This window comes from Perissodus microlepis, chromosome 2, assembly GCF_051167445.1.
Source record: "Perissodus microlepis isolate ML-2025 ecotype Zambia chromosome 2, ASM5116744v1, whole genome shotgun sequence".
Taxonomy (NCBI): domain Eukaryota; kingdom Metazoa; phylum Chordata; class Actinopteri; order Cichliformes; family Cichlidae; genus Perissodus; species Perissodus microlepis.
In genome coordinates, this window is record NC_140462.1 from 7,570,575 (window position 1) to 7,588,216 (window position 17,642).

A 17,642-nucleotide genomic window follows, 5' to 3' on the forward strand; every position below is an offset into this window, starting at 1 on the left:
GTGCTACGCTGTTGGCTGCAGAAATCATCAAGGACAGAAAGAGAATCTTTCTTTTTATCACTTTTGTCCTGATTTGGATTGAAGTTGTTGGATTGCAGTAGATAATCAGTGAACATTTCATTGGAGGTAAGCATTTCGCAGAATATTAACCCGCTCAAGGATCCCTGGCTGCATCTATGACAAATATCCTTGGTCATAGATTTTTGCTATTATATTCTTGTAATTGCTTTGGTCGCTAGCAGACTGCTAGTAGGTTGCATGTTGGATGTTAACTTGTCTGCAAACACTTGCTAACTGCTAACCCAGCTGTAACTTAAAAACTGAAAAACATTCACCTTCAAATTCAATTTTGGGTCCCAGCGCTGCAGCCAACATGTTTCAAAATGCACAGCAGAGGCAAATGGTCTCTGTTACCAGAAAGTTACTGACCAATCTCGACCTGTGTGACTGAGGCTTTAGCAGTCGATTTCACAGCAACTGCAATCAATCTCCAGCCACTACTCACCAACCATGTTTTTCCCTTATGACCAATGGTTGCCGATTTAACCAAGAACATATATAACTGCACAAACGTGTAACATAACTGATGCCTAGTTCTGAGTTTTATGTTGAACAGCTAGTGAGACATGAATGGCGCCAAATTCCTAAGAAGCAAAAAAAACCTCCTGTTTTTCCTTGCTTTTCCGACCTTCCTAGTGGAATTCCGACTGAACTTGGTAGTGATGTAACTCCCGTGTTATGACTTCCAGGGTAACTGCAACATGGCATGCGTGCCTGGGGGCAGCATTACACATCCAAAACAGTGGACAGGTTCACATCACATGGTTGGTGGCCACATGACTAGAAAACGTGGGCGATCGTGGCTCAAGAGTTGGGAGTTCGCCTTGTAATCGGAAGGTTGCCGGTTCGGCTTGCCCAAGGACACAACGACAGAGACTGTGCCTTGGGCAATACACTTCCTTGGGCAAGACACTTCACCCGTTGCCTACTGGTGGGCCCGGTGGCGCCAGTGCGCCCCAGGGTGGCTGTGGCTACAATGTAGCTTGCCATCACCTGTGTGTGAATGGGTGAATGACTGAATATGTAAAGCGCTTTGGGGTCCTTAGTGACTAGTAAAGCGCTATACAAATACCATTTTGAAAAATTGAGACTTTTTCTTTTCATCTCACCCAATAGACTTATAATTAATCACATTTTTTGTTTGATTTCATCACAGTATCAAGTGGGACAAATTTGGGGAAAATAAGTCAGAGTACTTGACACGTGGGGATTCACTCTTGTCTCGAGTTAGATAAGATGATTGATAGCTCTCTCAACTCTGTTCATAAGATACGAAGCAGATGGTTATCTTAGCCTAGCACTGCAATCGGGGAGAAGCAACACGCAAGGCTCTCTAAGAAAATCTACCTACCAGTACTTTAAAGACGCTCCGTAATTTACAAGTTATATCCAACAGGGTTTCCTAAATGCCAAACTGTTGCTTTAAAGGGCAACTCTAAAACAGGCAAAGCTCTGAAATGTGTTGAAGAAATATAACAGGCTTCAGAACAAGGCAAGTATTTGTGCATAAGGCACAGAGTGTGAGTTTACTGGTTTCTCGCTACATTTTCAGCATTTGGTTTGTTTTCAGCCACGCTGGCAGAGAGAAATATATTTAGAGAATCAAATTTCATTTCTGTTAGTGACTTCAGTCGACACGGAGGCATGTTAGTCAGCACTTAACACCAGTTTTCTCCCCCCGCCTATCAGTTTACCTTGTGCCTCCAGCAGAGTAAATCATACAAATGAAATCTGGCTTATTATCTATCACAAATGTGGATGCAGCAAGATTCTGACACATAAATCCCCCTTTGAAGGTTAATAAAAACACACACGCAACTTTGCAACCTCTCTGACAATAAATAAATAAATAAATAAAAATAAAAGCACAGTGCAGCACGCCAGAAAACTGATTCACAGCTGATATCAGATGGTTATTCAATCTTTGAGGGGTGGAGGGGGGAGAAAGTTGTTCATGCTTTCAAATGATTAAGCTATCAGAGGAATAACACATGCTTTACACCTCTCATCCCCTATAACAGCTCTCACCTCCTCCCAGCTACAAACTCCAGCTCCTGCAAGTCTCCCTCTGTTTCTCTCTTGCTCACCCCTCACCTTTGCCTTGCCAGTCTCATCCATCTCTGCACTCACCTATGGCACTTCCTCATGTTGCATTCACTTGCACTTTTGCCGAATGAGAATCACAATAAAGGACAAGGTGCTAATGATTTCCACTCACTTTTAGCCTCTGGCATGCAGGAAATATATTCCCTGGGTAAATCCTGAGATTTATGACATCAACATTTTATCTTCTTTTAAGTGCGAGGATGACCAAGAAGAGGGCAGGGATGGACATTGAATGCCATGCAGGAACCATGACCACCTTTGCTAATCCTTTGGCACCCCCACCAGCTCGCATTACAGATGGAAGTCACAGGCGGATTATAACTGCAAATCAGCTCTACTCGCTTTAAGAAGCCGTACACCCTCAGCCGTCTCATTTCTCTCTCTCTCGCTCACTCTCTTTACCACCCTTAAATCACACCCACCCCCATCTGAAGTTAGTGCTCTAAAAGGAGAGATCTCACCAACCCCGAGTGTCAGCATGGGAACAATTAGCAGGCAGGTGCAGAAAATTGCTCTTTTCATAATGACGGATATTTATACATAACCCCTCACAGAGGTGGACACGCTGCTTCTTTGTTACCCAGGCTCAGTGTCCTAGGCTCCTTCTCTTTCCACCTCCTCTCACTTCCTTTCCTTTCCTTTCCTTTTTTTCAGCCATTCATAAAATACAAGCACCCATAAGTCAAAGCCACAAACATCAACATAAAGGCAGCTGCTGCGAAATCTGACATCCGCTCAGATGTCAGTTAAGACTGAGACATCCGTGACTCTCGATCCAATTACGTTAATCAGCCGTGGAAAATCCATACTGAAAGTTGATGAACAATCTCGCGCGATTGTAAATTAAGTTGGTTGTGGCTGTCACTATCCATCTAATGAAATAATCTCGTTGAACTGACCCCCTGATGGTGATCATGACAGACGTAATCATCAGTTTTGTGCCTTATTGTGCCTTACTCCTCACATCACCCCCACGCTCTTGCAGGTATGAAGGCTGTCGCTTAAAAGTGGGGCACTTGCTTTGTTTACTGCGCATTTGTGCTTCATAATAGGCAGGATCGAGTCAAAACGGATGACGGGGAAGATGCGATTTCCAAAACAGTGCATTGACGCCAAAGACACTAAAGGTCACCGTGCACTCTTGAAGGATCACTCATTGAAAACAGCCTTGTTTGATTCTGCGATGATCAGATGACTTCATAACAGCTCCCACTTTGTGCCAGGAGTTGAATTCAGCCCGCAAGGTCAAAGGGGTCAGTGGACAAAGCGTTGCTCATCTTAACTGACTAGCAGCCTCGTGCTGCTGTGCTCTGCTCGGCTCTACACGCAGAGCGCTACTGCTCTCTACTGACAGCTGCACATCACTTGCCTGATGGAGTGATGCTTTCTTATTGAGATCTACCACGTCTCTGAAAAAAATAATAAAAAAGAAAAGAGTACTGGTAAACATGATTCTGTTTCTGTGTTTCACTCTGGAGAAAGGTTTGAAGGATCTTTTTCCCCCCCCAAGCTTTAGAGTAACATGTACTAAGGATATGATCGCATCCCTTCATAGCCTATATCATGATAGATGTAATCCCAAGTGAACTGAGCAGGGCTTTATTATTACACGATACACATCTCTATCCTCACAGTAAATAGCTTTCTGATTGCAAACCATCGCTGAAGCCTCCAGAGATATCCCCTTCTCAGACAACTGCCTATCTCTTACAGGATTTATGTCTGGCAGGCGGCTGGTAAATAACCCTATCAGCACTTAAAGGCTCATTTAGCTTGAGGAGTGTGTAATGGTGTTTATATAATCAGCATCTTTGTTTCTGAGACTGAACAATGAAAAGCCCTTATTTGATTTGAGTGCCATCGTGACTGCCTCTGGCATGTATATCGTGTTGTCTCCATCTGGTGGTAACTGGTGGAAACACACGAATGTGGGGTGTTTTTTCCACTCTCATAAATGTTTTATATTATTAACACATAGCGATTGCAACTATGTGTGTTGTTCACCTAAGATTTTTAAATTAACTGTCAAATAACCCACCTGTTCATGTTTGCAATCCTAGAATTGGGTATAGCATGCCTGAGGGTAGAAAAGAATCCCTCAAATCCCATAAAATAACCAAAACAAACAGGGGAGACATTTTTGACACAGTACCATTAAATCTGACATATAATTCAAATGCTGCAAGAACTGCATGATGAAAAATTCAAGTTCATATGTGACCTGAAAAATAAAAATATCTGATGTAATGTAATGCAATACAATACACGAGCCACACAATAAATAATATTTTCCTTAAGACCTGTCACTTTTTTTTAGACTGTGTGCATGTGTGTGTTTATTTGTGTGTGAGTGTGTGTGCGTTTTCTGGTAGCTTTCAAATCTGAAGGTGGCATGAAAAGCCTTTGCTGGGGTAAAAATTAAAAATTGTTATCATGAAAATGAAAACTAGGTTACTAATTCCTGGTTCCATTGATTTTTTTAAAATCCTAAATATGTTTTCAATGCACTAATTAAAATCAATAACTTTCATAAGGACCCAGTGCTACTTTTGGTAACCGCCAAAGTCCTTAATGATAAAAAAATAAGTTGGGACAGTAGAGGTTTTAGTTCACTCGTGTGCTTGTCCGCCCATCAAAACATCATATAATGGTATTATTAAAAGCACAATAGCCTGAGCATCCATTACACACTATAAGTGTCTATCTACTGCTGACAGCTTTCAGAGTCCCTGATGCTCAAGTGTCTGGAAGCCTTTCTTCTTCTTTTGATGGACTGGGTCTTTACAGCCCACTTGGCGTTCGCCTATCTGCCATATGGTGTGCTGGTACATGAAAAGAGCGCACTCAAACACTGCATTTTCAACCCATCATACATGAAGCAAAACACTGAGAAGAACCCATTAAAGCAACTCTCCCTTTTTTTTTAAGATTTATTAAACACTGAAAGTTTTAAAGATGGATTCATCACTAATGAGAGCACACGGCATCACAAGGTGGCAAGAGTGGAAAAATAGGCTTGTGCAAACAGAAACTAAGGTTTTATTTAAATATGAGATAGATTTACCAGTAAAATGTATTTATTTTAAATACTTTACTGCTTAAATGTCTCTCATTTTCTTTATATTTGCTTCTTGGAAGCCAAAGTTTCTTGTCATTTTTAATGTGGTCTGTGAGCAATAGTTCGCCAAGCTTTCTGAAGGGCTTTTTTTAAAGCCACTTAAAGCTGAATTGTATCATTCAAGTATATAAAAAAAGGACATAAATCAGTGGATGACACATAACAGATAATTTAGCAAAGAACTCATTTTAAAAATGTGTCTTTAGGCCTGTTGTGAAAACACATAATTTGTTCCTATTTCTTTAGCTGAATCTACAAAGAAATGCCAACAATAACTCAGTCTGACAGAAATAAAGTACTACTTTTGCACCAACAAGGTGATTTCCAGAGAAATCCTGACATAGCTCAGCATGGTGTGCAGTGTGTCCTTAACAAAGGTTGAGAAAACTAGACAAGCGGAGATCGAAGTGGTGGGCCTAAAAAACAAAACACCTACAGCAAATGAACAGGATCTAAAAGTCAAGGCTTTAAGAAATAGGAAAAAAAAACCAGCATTATCATTTTCAGCCATTGATTGGCTTCCCCAGAGGCTGGGCCTCAACTTCAGCATGACAGAAACCCAAAACACATTGCCAGTGAACTAAAACCTTTTCCTGAAGACTACCTAAAGAAAATACAAGAAAGCTTGATTAAGATAATAATAAAGGAAGTCATACCAAATACTAACTTTAACGCTTGTTACAGTCACACACAGTCATATCTATCTATCTATGTATATATATATAGATAGATAGATATAATCATAGGTTAGTAGGGTGGGTGTGATATAGAAATAGTCTTATAATTTAGTCTTTTACTCTTTTTTTTGGTTTTTTTACCACGTATTACTTTCAGCCACTGCTCTCATCTATTTCAGTGACAGTACCAAAGCAAATTAGAAACAAAACCTTTTAATGGTGTAAGAAGTAAATAAAATATTTTTTTACTGCTTCGGTGTGATCTACAGGATTACAGAATGAGAATAAGTGTGCAAATGAGTAATCAAAGTAGGCTAGAAAACACGTGACACGTGTCTTCAGGAAGGTATCCGGTAACACCTGTGATCAGTGGTGCAGGGCTGACTCCAGACCTCGTACTTAAACCGCACCCTGCAGTGACTTTGTCTCAGGTATCGCGACATTTTCTTCCAATTCAATAAGGAACAATTGAGGTCTTCTCGCGATGACAGGGGCGACCACTCAAGTATATTGTTCCTAAATTAGCAGGTATTAAACACAAAGCCCTAATAGTGTTACTGTACAGAGAAAAAGTCTTCTCTCATTATTACTGTCCTTCTCAGAGTTCATCAATTAGCCTTTTGCCACAGATAGCACTGACTTAATGAACCGTTACTTTAACTAGAATATTACTTCCATTTTCCCAAATTAATGAGGCCACTAATTGTCCTAATTTGCGCCTGAAACCCGGGCATTACGGTTTCTCTCTTTGCTCACTAGAACCACCTCCGTAGCTCGGGGTGTGAGAGGATAATTACAGACCAGACTCAGCCGAACATCAAGAGGTTCACTGTTCCTGGTGCACGAGAAAAAAAAAATGAAACAGTCTTTTGTTCAGAAATTAACAGGTCTTTAATTAAAACACAAGGCGAAACGACGGCGCACTTTATAGAGCATTCATCCCCACTGAATGCTGGCGACGAGGAAGGAAATCCAACAGCTGAGCTACAGTTTACTAGTGTGGCTGTTTGCATGTTGCTAGGCAACCTTAAAGCACGCTCAACACAGGGTTAGATGCGATTCAGTAGGTGGAGCAAAATAAAGGGGACGCCTGGATAGTAAACAGGAATTCAAAGGCATGCATCAAAAGCACATTTATATGTGTTGATTGTTATTTATTTGTTTATTAAGAACATATTACAATCAGAACTGTGGTTATTCTGCTTTGTTGGGTCATAATTTCCAGATAATTGCTGGTATTCTATAATACTAATTCTACTGTAATTTGGTGTGTTAGACAAATAGTCGGGAGGTGAAGTGTACTTTGTCATTTTAGTAAATGGTTTGCTTATTTTTGCACAGAGAGAGAGAGGGAGAGAGAGAGAGAGAGAGAGAGAGATCTAATTTCCTTTATTGTCACCTACTCAGGTATTGTTGTATTTGTTTCCAGGAAACAAGAAAATGCATCATTAAAGTAGAGAGTCATATTTATATGTGAACTTAGTTAGTTCACATATAAATATGGTTCACACCTCATTTAAAAAGCCTTAAAAATAGTTTTAAAGATTGCTCGGGGCCACAGTCACCCAACAGTAACAACTTAGAAGATGAGGGCATCCCCAGTGATATCACCATTAGTGTAAATAATTTTAACTATGGCATTTGACTTATTTGTCAGCATTATAAGAATAACCCACACATAAAAAAAATCCCCAGTGTTTACAAAGTTCAGTTACCAGCAAACACGAACCGGTCAAAGGGCACTTGTACCTTCCACTTGCAATCACCTACAAGTGTAACAACTTAGGTGGTTAGTGCTAGTTAAACAGCAGCTACGGGAAAGATGTGCTGACTCAAGTGGGATCTGCTGTTGGTTGGCTGGTTGAGTTTAGGTTGTGGATGATTCAAGGGTAAGGAGTAAACGCTGGGATGTGTACCAGGGCTACATCACCACCTAACTTTGTTTGTTATTCACTGTTTACAAAGCAATAAATGTGCGCAGATCGATCCAAATATCAATAGTGTCGATACCTGTCCCGCTATTGATGTTGGATAGCAACATGATCAATGTTTATTTCTGTCCTCTAAGTTCAATATGATGTGTTAAATGTGTTAAATATTTTTCTTGGAAATTATAACAACACCTGAAGCATGCCCTATAAAAAAATGTGTGAAATTTTTCTTTATTGTCTGTCATGTCTATTTTAGTTATAGCTTATAGCACATTTTAAATAGAAGAAGCTGACCAAAGGTGCTTTAAAGACAAACACATTTATGTATTTTTTCCCTAGTACCTACTTGGCTTGACTCAACTCAGTTTGTAGAGTTTTCCATAATGTGGTAGCACCTGGTACCAAGTACTTGTTTGGTACCTGCTCAGCCTGGGTTCCAAGAAAACTGAGTCAATCTAAAAATGTGCCGTCAACAGATTGCATGCCACCTATTGAGCAGTCAACAGCATCACTTGACAAGTTAAGAGCAACCGCCTCACAAAAAACAAAACCACCATTTTTGAAACCCGGCAACGAGGGAAATGGCTACACAAAAAACGAACACCGTGATCCCCTTATTCTGACAAAAACCATAGACCAAGCAGCATTATACAATCGCCTCGTCATTCTCCATTGTTGTTTTGTGTTTGTGTCACATAAAAATGACATTGTGGAACTTTCGGTCGCATTTCACACTCAGTTGTAATGGAAAACAACCAAACCGAGTCAAGTGGATACTAGTAGAATAGAGATAGGTGTCCAAAAACCTCAGTATTAAAATCCACGAAAAGCTGAAAGGTGTGTTTTATCAAGTATTGTGGAAAGTAAAAATCACGATGAATTAGTGGTCATTACAATGTGGTCAGATGTGTTTAAAAAATTACGATGGTCATCTCATAACACATGACACTGCTGCTCTCCCCTACATACACTGGCTTTACAGGTTAAAAGTAATGGTGTTGGTATCGGTATGGGTAATACTGGCCCTGTGTTTACTTGATATGGGAACACAGCACTACAAAGCAGCAACAGCCACAATGGCCATGAACTGCATTGTGAAATTGCTGAGGAATTTTTTGCAAAACACTTTTGTGCAATTTGAGGTTCGTGTTTTTTGCATTGTGCATTTTCAGCAGGAAACAGTTACAGAGTTGATTTGTTTAGTCAGGGTCATTGCATCATTTAGTCACAGTGATGTACAGTGGCCTAACACCACTCAAGAAGAACGCATTCAAGTAAAGATAAAGTAAGCCCCCCCCCCCTTCCTTCTCGCCTGTCTCCTACAGAAGGTCGCTGCAAGTTGACCTTAGAAATGTTCCTCACACCTCCTCGGCCTCTGCTGCCACTCCCCCCTCACGCCCCGCACCAGATGGGAAGTGTAGCTGCATTTTTTTAAAGCCTGCACGCAGGGTTGCGGGCTGTTGCGCTGGCACTGGGGCTAAAGGAATGAAATATTCATGTAGCCCCCCCAGCCCTCTTTAAATAGAAAAAAAAAAAAGAAAAAAAGAATGGACATCCCGGGACGAAGAACGTGCCGATTTATTCAACTAAGACCAGGCCTCATTAAACTGCTGGCGGCGGGGCAGGTCACGGTGATTTTCTTCACTACTACTCGACCCCGACAGAGACAGAGAGAGAGAGAGAGAGAGAGATCACTGAATGCAAAATTTGTCCCAGTCACTCCTCACTACAACATCTCAGATCTCTCAGCGGACAGGTCCGTCACCGGTGCTGAAGTTGTTTCTCCGCCGTAATTGATGCCCTAATGAATGATTAGCTCTCATGTCAGAGTCAGAGCTCAGTGAGCGCCGTGGGCAGCATATGGGAGACGTGGGTGACACCGTCTCGGAGGTGCGTGGCTTGTGAGCGGTGCCAAGGGACACCAGCTGATAGGCACAGGCCAGGGGCCACGTGACCCTGAGCAAAAATTTGTAGCCTAATTTATCTTCTTCCTTCGAGGCTGGGTCTGAAAGGGGAAAAAATCTTAATCTTGTAACGACAACAACGGCAAAAAATAACAGCAATAAATAATAAATGACGGAGTGTTTTTTTTCTTTCCAACTTTTCTTAATGGTTCATAAATCGCCTTCAACTTATCAGTTATTGCGCCTCAGCTATAGGTGTGTCTCGATCCTTGTCTCACACCTGTTAGTTTTATTATTCTTCTGCAAATAATGAATGATTGGGCGCCTTTTACTGTTTGTTTGAGAACAAACTTGGACGTTTGTTTTCCACAACCACAGCTCTCAGCGGGTCAGAACCAATCACGAGTCGGTTACTGCGCTCGTGAGAAAGAGGCCGAAATGCATTTTCCATGGAAAGGATGATGATGACGATGATGATAATGAATGCTACTTTATAGAAAAATACAAACTTACTATAGAAATATGACTAACACACTTGTGTAATTAAAAAGAAGATAAACTTTTTCCCATACAAGCTCGCGTTTATTAATATAGACACATAATATAGACTATAACTTAATTTATTACATAATCATTCATTCTCTATACATTTTCATTCATGAGCAGGGTGAGCTTCGTTAGGTAGAGCATAGGTCGGCTATTGCACGCTCTTAAATGATTAATACTCGTCTCTTTTTAGGGATAACAAGGTCGTGATTGAGTTACAATGCACAATAGGAGAAAAAGTCGAGCTTTGTCTAATTGTTCTTTGACAGACAGGGTCAGAGGGGATTGTGCGATTGGCTGCTGCCTCCTGAGGCTACAGTGCTGTCAGGGCTGTTTGCGGGCTGGGAGTGACACCAAGGTGACTACAGGGGAGGCTGTATAAATTGTAGGCGCAGCGCAAACCACTCCAGAGACTCGGGCACCGGCTGAAGCGAAAGTGCGACCTTTATATCCTGCCGTGCACGACCACATCAGGACACTGCAGTGATGGCTGCAAAAGCAGAACTTTCGAGCTGGTCGGAGTACCCAGAGGACTTCACTCTGCTGCAGCAGCATCACCAGCAGCAGCACAACCTGGCCCACATCAGCTCCAAAGCCTGGATTTCCTCCACTTCAATCCGTGCGCTCTCAATTAGGGACGCGCACGCGGCTGCAGAGGCAGCGGGCATCTCGCGGGAGAAACTTGTGCCAGTGACCGAATTCACTGACCGCGTTACCACCAAAGGCATGACAGAGACAGACCCTGCTAAGGCGCCAGATGGATGCAAGACGAGCCACTTCGGCCCTCAGAGACACAGGCGCGTGGCGGCCAACGCCAGGGAGAGGAGGAGGATGCACGGGTTGAACAAAGCGTTTGACGAGCTCAGGAGTGTCATCCCCTCCCTGGAAAACGAGAAAAAGTTATCCAAATACGACACCCTCCAGATGGCGCAGATTTACATCACAGAGCTGTCTGAGCTCCTGGCCGGCGTGGTTCACCCAGAGTGCAGGAGTCCTCGTCCAGGCTCTGGAGACAAGACCTCCAGGAGGAGCCTGATTCACTCTCTGCTGCCAGCAGCCGCTGCACAGTCCCCGAAACCTCTGACCGGAGAGCAGCGAGACCCCTCCGCATCTATCGGTCATCTGATTTTACTTGGACCTACATCTGACATGGAATCAAATAAATCAGGCACTTGTTCCAGCAGCAGCGATGGGGAATATTCACATCTCAGTGATGCAGAGGAGGGTCAAAGCGGGAAACAGTGGCAGAAAGTCAGTGCCACTGACTTTTAACTTGTTTGCAGCTCTTTACAAGGCAGAAGATATCAGCTGACCAGCAGAGACGCTCTCACAGCATAAAGTCCTGTTTTTAATAATAGTTGAGATGCTGCACTACCTGTACAGGTAAAAGTACAGGTAAAACTCAGAAAAACCTGCTTGGATGTGATGGACTCTTGCAGGCCCTTTTTATGCACTTTATACTCTGAACCATTACTAGACACATTTCCAGTTTCATTAGTGACATTTGTCAAATAAAACAAACAAACAAACAATAAACAAGTATTTTTCTATTTATGTACAGCGTATTTTATGATGGCTCTTTTGGTACAATAAAGATATACTTAACATAAGAGTGTGCTTTTTAAGTGGTTTTTATATGGACTTTGTCAGCAAACACATGCAGTAATTACAGCAAAACACAATGTGGGTTATTGGTTTTTCCACTCTGTTTTACAGATACTGACAGTTGATGTGACAAATCCCTCCTGACTCTGCTTAAGAAACCAAACTGATTCCAGAGAGGATGATAATGAAGATGATGTGTAGCGCATTAAACATAACAAGGCGAGGTCGTTTGTTTTCTCTCCCAGCTTTCCCATTATGAAACAGTGCGGGCGAATGCTCGCCCAACTTCTCAGTTAATGTCACATTAAAGGTATTCGCCTAGCATTCCCGCAGAAGAAAACAAAATAAATCTCTCTTTTTGGCAACAGCATTTGCAGATTAAAAAGTATTTCAGACGCATCTTTCATATAACAAGCTGCAAAAACAATCAAACACTTGTGAGCCAGAATGCCTAACTGCATGTTCCCAGTGGAGGGGATTTTATAGAAGTAAAGAAACTAATTGTGTTTTATGACAATTTATCACAGATAAAATTGTCCTGTCTAGTCTGTCTGTTAACTGATAGTCTACTGAGAAAATGTGAGGCTGCCTGCTCCGTAGGGAAGAGGAGGCTGGAACTTTGCCAAGTCCTTAGAAATGATTTCTGCCAGCCTGTGTTTAAAACTGCCAGGCACCTCTGAGGGGGTAACTTGAGAAGAGGAGCTATTGGCCTCCTCAGTCTCATTCAAATCGTCTTCTTCGTAGTCTGCTTGTGTATTGTATTCTGGCTGGAAGGAGTTATTCACAGGGAGCGCATGCTGGTTTTGGGGTTTGGCTAAGGAGTAAGTGGATGATAAGGGAGGAGGCGGGGGTACAGGCAATGGTAAGGGGGGATAGGAAGGCTCCTGCTGGAGGTTTGTCAGAGAATTGACTTTTTTTATCCCTGAATAAATGCAATCTGAATTATCTGCCTCGGCTTTTCTCATCAAAGGAGGCGTGCCTCTCGGTAAGTTGCAGTAAATGCTGTCCTCAATATTGTTATCCAGATTTAGAGCCTCCAGGGAATAGCACCATTCCTGCTCATCCTCATCCTCAGATTCCTCTGCCACAGCCTCGTTGCTGCCCAAGAGAGGAGGCTTGAGTGATAGCTGTTTTATCTGCTGCACAGGGTCGTCATAAATGGGGTAATCGTCGGTAAACTTGTCCTCTGTGTCGGCTGAAACATCTGGAAAACTGTAGATGGAAGGGTCGACGAAAGAGTGAGCTGTGGCAGGCGGGGGAGCAGGAAACGGGTCAATTAGTGATCTTCTGTTGGCACTGGGAGGCTGCACTGCTGTATTCCTCTCCACTGTGCACTGCTTAGATATAGTCTGAAAGATCTGGGGACCATGCTGGGTCAGAAACATGAACACGCCTTGTCCCGACTTGCAGCGACGGCCTGCTTCGATACTGAATCCCCCCTGCAATCACAGCCAAAGATGCTCATGTTAGGAAATACATTTGCCATTTTATAAAATATGCAATACTTCAGCTTTTAATTTTTTATTTTTTTTTGCAGCAGAATAAACAAACGAGTAGCAGCATGTTAATTAGTGAGCTTTAGAGATTTTGCTGCCTTTGAACAAAGCCAGAGTAGCTGTTTTCCTCCGTTTCTGGGCTAACAAGCTGCTGGCTGTCGCTTCATATTTAGAGTACAAACAGAGTGGTAGTAATTTTTTTCTTCCAACTCTTGGCACAAAAGTCAATGAGTGTGTTTTACAAAGCTTTTCCCTTTGAGAAATTCTAAATAAACCCACTGGAATACCTGGTTTATCATCAGCACAGGGACTGCACAACATCTAGTGCTTTACCTCAATCTGACCAAATTTGCGTAGGAGCTTGTATGGCCAGTCGAAGATGATGTAATGAGTTCTCATGTCCAGCAGCTCTATTGCCTCCCCTTCTATGGAGACCAGGTAATTCCCAGACAGCTTGCACCTCTTGGACGCCTCTGTGCTCTGGATGGTTACTTGGTACTGGTTTGGAGGAAGCGTCAGTTCTAAAGACAGGAACACATGACATCACACAAGGGTTAGTGTTTCGCAACTACACACAAAGGGTTGGGTTTTTTTCCCCACAAGAGGTCTGAGTAGCACAGGAAATAAATGCACACCAAATACTTTTTAATTTTGAAAAATCTGATTTAAAATTGCTTGCCTTCTACTAATCTCTCTGTGAGGCTGGCTTTTCTGGATTGTTGAGAAGTGTAATCCATTAGGAAATGAAGAGAAATGCATTTGTATAAGTCAGAGCTTGCTGACGCTGATACATTCTGGCTTTCATGTTTGAATAAATTAGCGGCTGTAGCGCCCGCTCCCATATATATAGGGAATTTCTGCTGATGTCTTGAATTTATGATGCTGTGAAATATTTCCATCCATTTTCTTCTCTGCTTATCCTACTGAAATATCTCTTTTTTATTATAATATACTCACAGGTTTAGGCTTATTAATGGGGAATTTACAAGTAATAATAATAAATCAAATTATCGCCCATTATATCCTTTGGTTGTGGAAGCACTTCAGTCACCAAGTTACCTGCTGACGTCAGCTGAGTAATTTTGCTACAGTGTTGGAAACCGGAAGAAACGTCACTGATCAGAGAGTCAGACAGACTGTTAAAGGATTTGTTTGAAGGTGATCTATCGTTAGCGCTTGTGAAAATCTGTGGGAAGGCAAAAACACTGGGTAAAGCGGGCTGCCTTTGAAACAGGAAGTTGGTCTTAAGCTGTGGTTTTGCTTACGATGAACCCTTGTGGTGCGTTTCTTAACCTGTCTGACGTATATTTGAGGGCTGTACAGTGATGCTGAGCTTGGTGGGGAGGACGCAAACATATTCATCATTTTTAGAACATAACTGCCCTCGCAGAGGTTGTTTACCTTTTCATTTATATCACTTCCTGCTTAAAAACAAAACAAACAAAAAAACCCCCAACCCTGCAAGTACCTTCCTCAAAACATGCGATAAAGTGGCACAGGTCGTTAAGTTGTGTAAGCTCATTAAAGCCTTTGAAAGTTTAATGTGAGCTACTACACCGCAATAAAACCCTGATAAAGAAACGGCTGGCCACATTTATAACTGGGGAGTAAATCGAAGTATTTTTGTAATGTAACTTTTCAAATATATTAGCAGTGTAGCAAAAACGGGCTAAAATGAAACACCAGTAAAATGCAAGCTGATTGCTGGAGGAGGTTGGCGTTGACGAAGGAGTCAAACGCCATACTTTTAGCTCTATAGTCATAGCTCTATAGTTATGCTTATTATTGGGGAATTTGGAAGTAATAGCAACAAATGTAATTTCTAGCTATTATATCCTGACTTTGAAACTAGGTTTCTCAAAACATGTGATAAAGTGGCATAGGTGTGTTATTATAATTAAAATAGACCCTTTCACAACAATAACCTTGAGTTAATATTACTTGTATCAGAAATTCTGGCAACGTGTTCCTGTGTGGAAATAACATTACTATGGACACCTGATTGCTTCTCTGTGCCATGCTCCTGGATGTAAATAGCCGCACTGGCTCTTCCAACCTGGGTGTGAATAGTACCTGCTAGTGAAATATTAGTAAAATAAAGAAAAGTCTAAAATAGTTCCTTGTATCTTCGGGGAAAAAATAACACCAACCTTCCCCTTTTTCTTACCTCATCTTCTAAGACTAGTAGTTTTCATGCACTCTCATATTAACCAGTACACAGAGTTCAACAGGTGTGTGTAGGATGAATAGACAAGCAACAGAAATAAGACCTGCACATTTTTATTTGTTTTCGATTTCTTGTGCCTGATCACTTATCATGTGTAGACGTGCTTGCATTACCGCTTTTCCAAGATGCGTAAAGATCATTGTCCGCCATGGTCAAGCCATTTCCTTGCTCAAAATCCCCTTTGTCTGATTCTCCAGGATCCTTCTGTAAACAGTGGCATGGTAAACATTACATGGAGTGTACAAGTACCTCTTATCACTGTTTTATGGCTTTAAAGTGGTAAGATGCAAGAAGGTACATAGCTTGTGCAAGCACAAGAATTAGAGAAGTAAAAGGGACATAAGTTACAGATACTGCATTAACTTCCTTATTATGCTACTTGTGTCTGGATGTGGGCAGAGTCTGTCCTTACTGACCATTCCCAAAAATTAAAACCTAACCAGTGACATAAAAGGAAAGGTCATATTTGTACTGTTCAGGATTGGAGATGTGTGATACCTGGAAGGCTAGATGACAGAGGGCATTCACCCAGTCCTGGCTTGATGTGGAGGCTAAGATGTAGGTTGACTGTGTGGTGTTTAGGTAGAAGGCTGTGCAGCCAGCCAGGCAAGACTCCTTTGGTGCAAACGTGACACTGAGACAGTCAATTAGACGCACGACTTTTCTTTCTGGTGTTTTCTGCCGGCCCATCCTTTTCTGCTCGGTAACACAGCTGCTGTCAGCTACAGCATAGAACTCCAATCGGCCAACCCCCTGAGAGCTGGGTTTATAAAGCACCATCCACATTTTCCGCCATGTTTTCTGATGAAATGATAAAAAGTGACTATTAATAAGTGGGAGGTAATAAGACATATTAAGCAAGAATGGCATCATTCCTTTGTGGCTACCAAGTGGCTACACACACACACACACACACACACACATATATATACCTATATATATATATATATGTATCATTATTTACTATCTGTAGGAGATCTTAAGTAGAAATGGTCCTCTGTCCATCACAGGTTACTTTCACAGAACAAATGAGCCGCTGTTCAGTGATGCCAGGATGTTCACAAACCACAGCCTGACATATACAAAACAGCTGTAAGACTTAAATACTATGATACACAGGTATAGTAAGTCTTGGTTATTGATATTTAATGCTGTTTAGTATATAAAAGAACAAATATAAGATTTTTACTACTTTATCCACATATCCACGCATGACTTTTTAAACATTCAACAGATTTAGCTTCACACTCACCTTTCTCTTACTTAATGTAGCGGAAGGATTATTCATTTTCAGGTAGGTTAATGTTCCTGTGACTCTACTGTTGCCAAACTGGGTTAAAGGATGAAATACTCACACTGATCTGAGTGCAAGAGCGCTCGGTTATACACTAGTTTTAGACTTTCATGAAATACTAAAAATGATTTTGAGATACAGCTATTGGTTATGTCAGTGTTTAACAAGTTAAATCGGACTAAACATTTCCATTAGATTTACTAACGTGAGTCACTAACGTCTTTTGATCAACTAGCAGGTAAGAAACAACAGTTGATATATTCCACATGTGATGAATGCCTATAAAACTTACTTTTCCAAATTTGACAGCTTGAAGGTACAGCATTCCCTCCTTGAAGATGACCTCCATGCTTGTGAGCGCTGACTGTGAAAACCTGTAGTCTCTTACACCAGTCGCTGCTCTGTGGTCAAGATGAAACTGCCAACGAAGTTAAAATTAGGTTCCTTTAGCCACAAGAATAAATGTTTCCTTTACGTCACTAACAGCCTTTATTTTCTTGCATACTTTGGTGTGTGATAAAGTATCTCTCTGATCTGCATTTTAGCTGTTGCAAAAGAAAGGACATGAGTTGTGTGATGCTGTTGTCTTGTGTCAACTTCCCTTTGCATTTGTATCTTGTAGCAACTTCCTCACCATACCATACTTAAGCCACACCTGTCACTTTTTCCAGAAGACAC

General features: G+C 41.5%; 2 protein-coding genes across 3 annotated transcripts; one reads left to right on the forward strand and one right to left on the reverse strand.

Moving 5' to 3' along the window:
- The first annotated feature begins 10,828 nt into the window (after positions 1-10,828).
- Positions 10,829-11,614, forward strand: atoh1b (atonal bHLH transcription factor 1b). The gene has a single exon (XM_084942867.1). It carries the CDS (start codon positions 10,829-10,831, stop codon positions 11,612-11,614), a length of 786 nt encoding a protein of 261 aa, XP_084798993.1.
- On the reverse strand, positions 11,523-17,557 carry dok3 (docking protein 3). 2 transcript variants are annotated; one of them, XM_084942831.1, is made up of 5 exons: positions 17,257-17,557; positions 16,169-16,471; positions 15,784-15,874; positions 13,777-13,964; positions 11,523-13,386 (listed from the first exon to the last, which is right to left on the reverse strand). In XM_084942831.1, exons 1-5 carry the CDS (start codon positions 17,311-17,313, stop codon positions 12,514-12,516), a joined length of 1,512 nt encoding a protein of 503 aa, XP_084798957.1. In that variant the 5' UTR covers positions 17,314-17,557; the 3' UTR covers positions 11,523-12,513. The 2 variants fall into 2 exon arrangements, with proteins under 2 accessions (XP_084798957.1, XP_084798948.1); XM_084942822.1 differs by having other exon boundaries at positions 16,169-17,557.
- Positions 17,558-17,642: the final 85 nt, after the last annotated feature.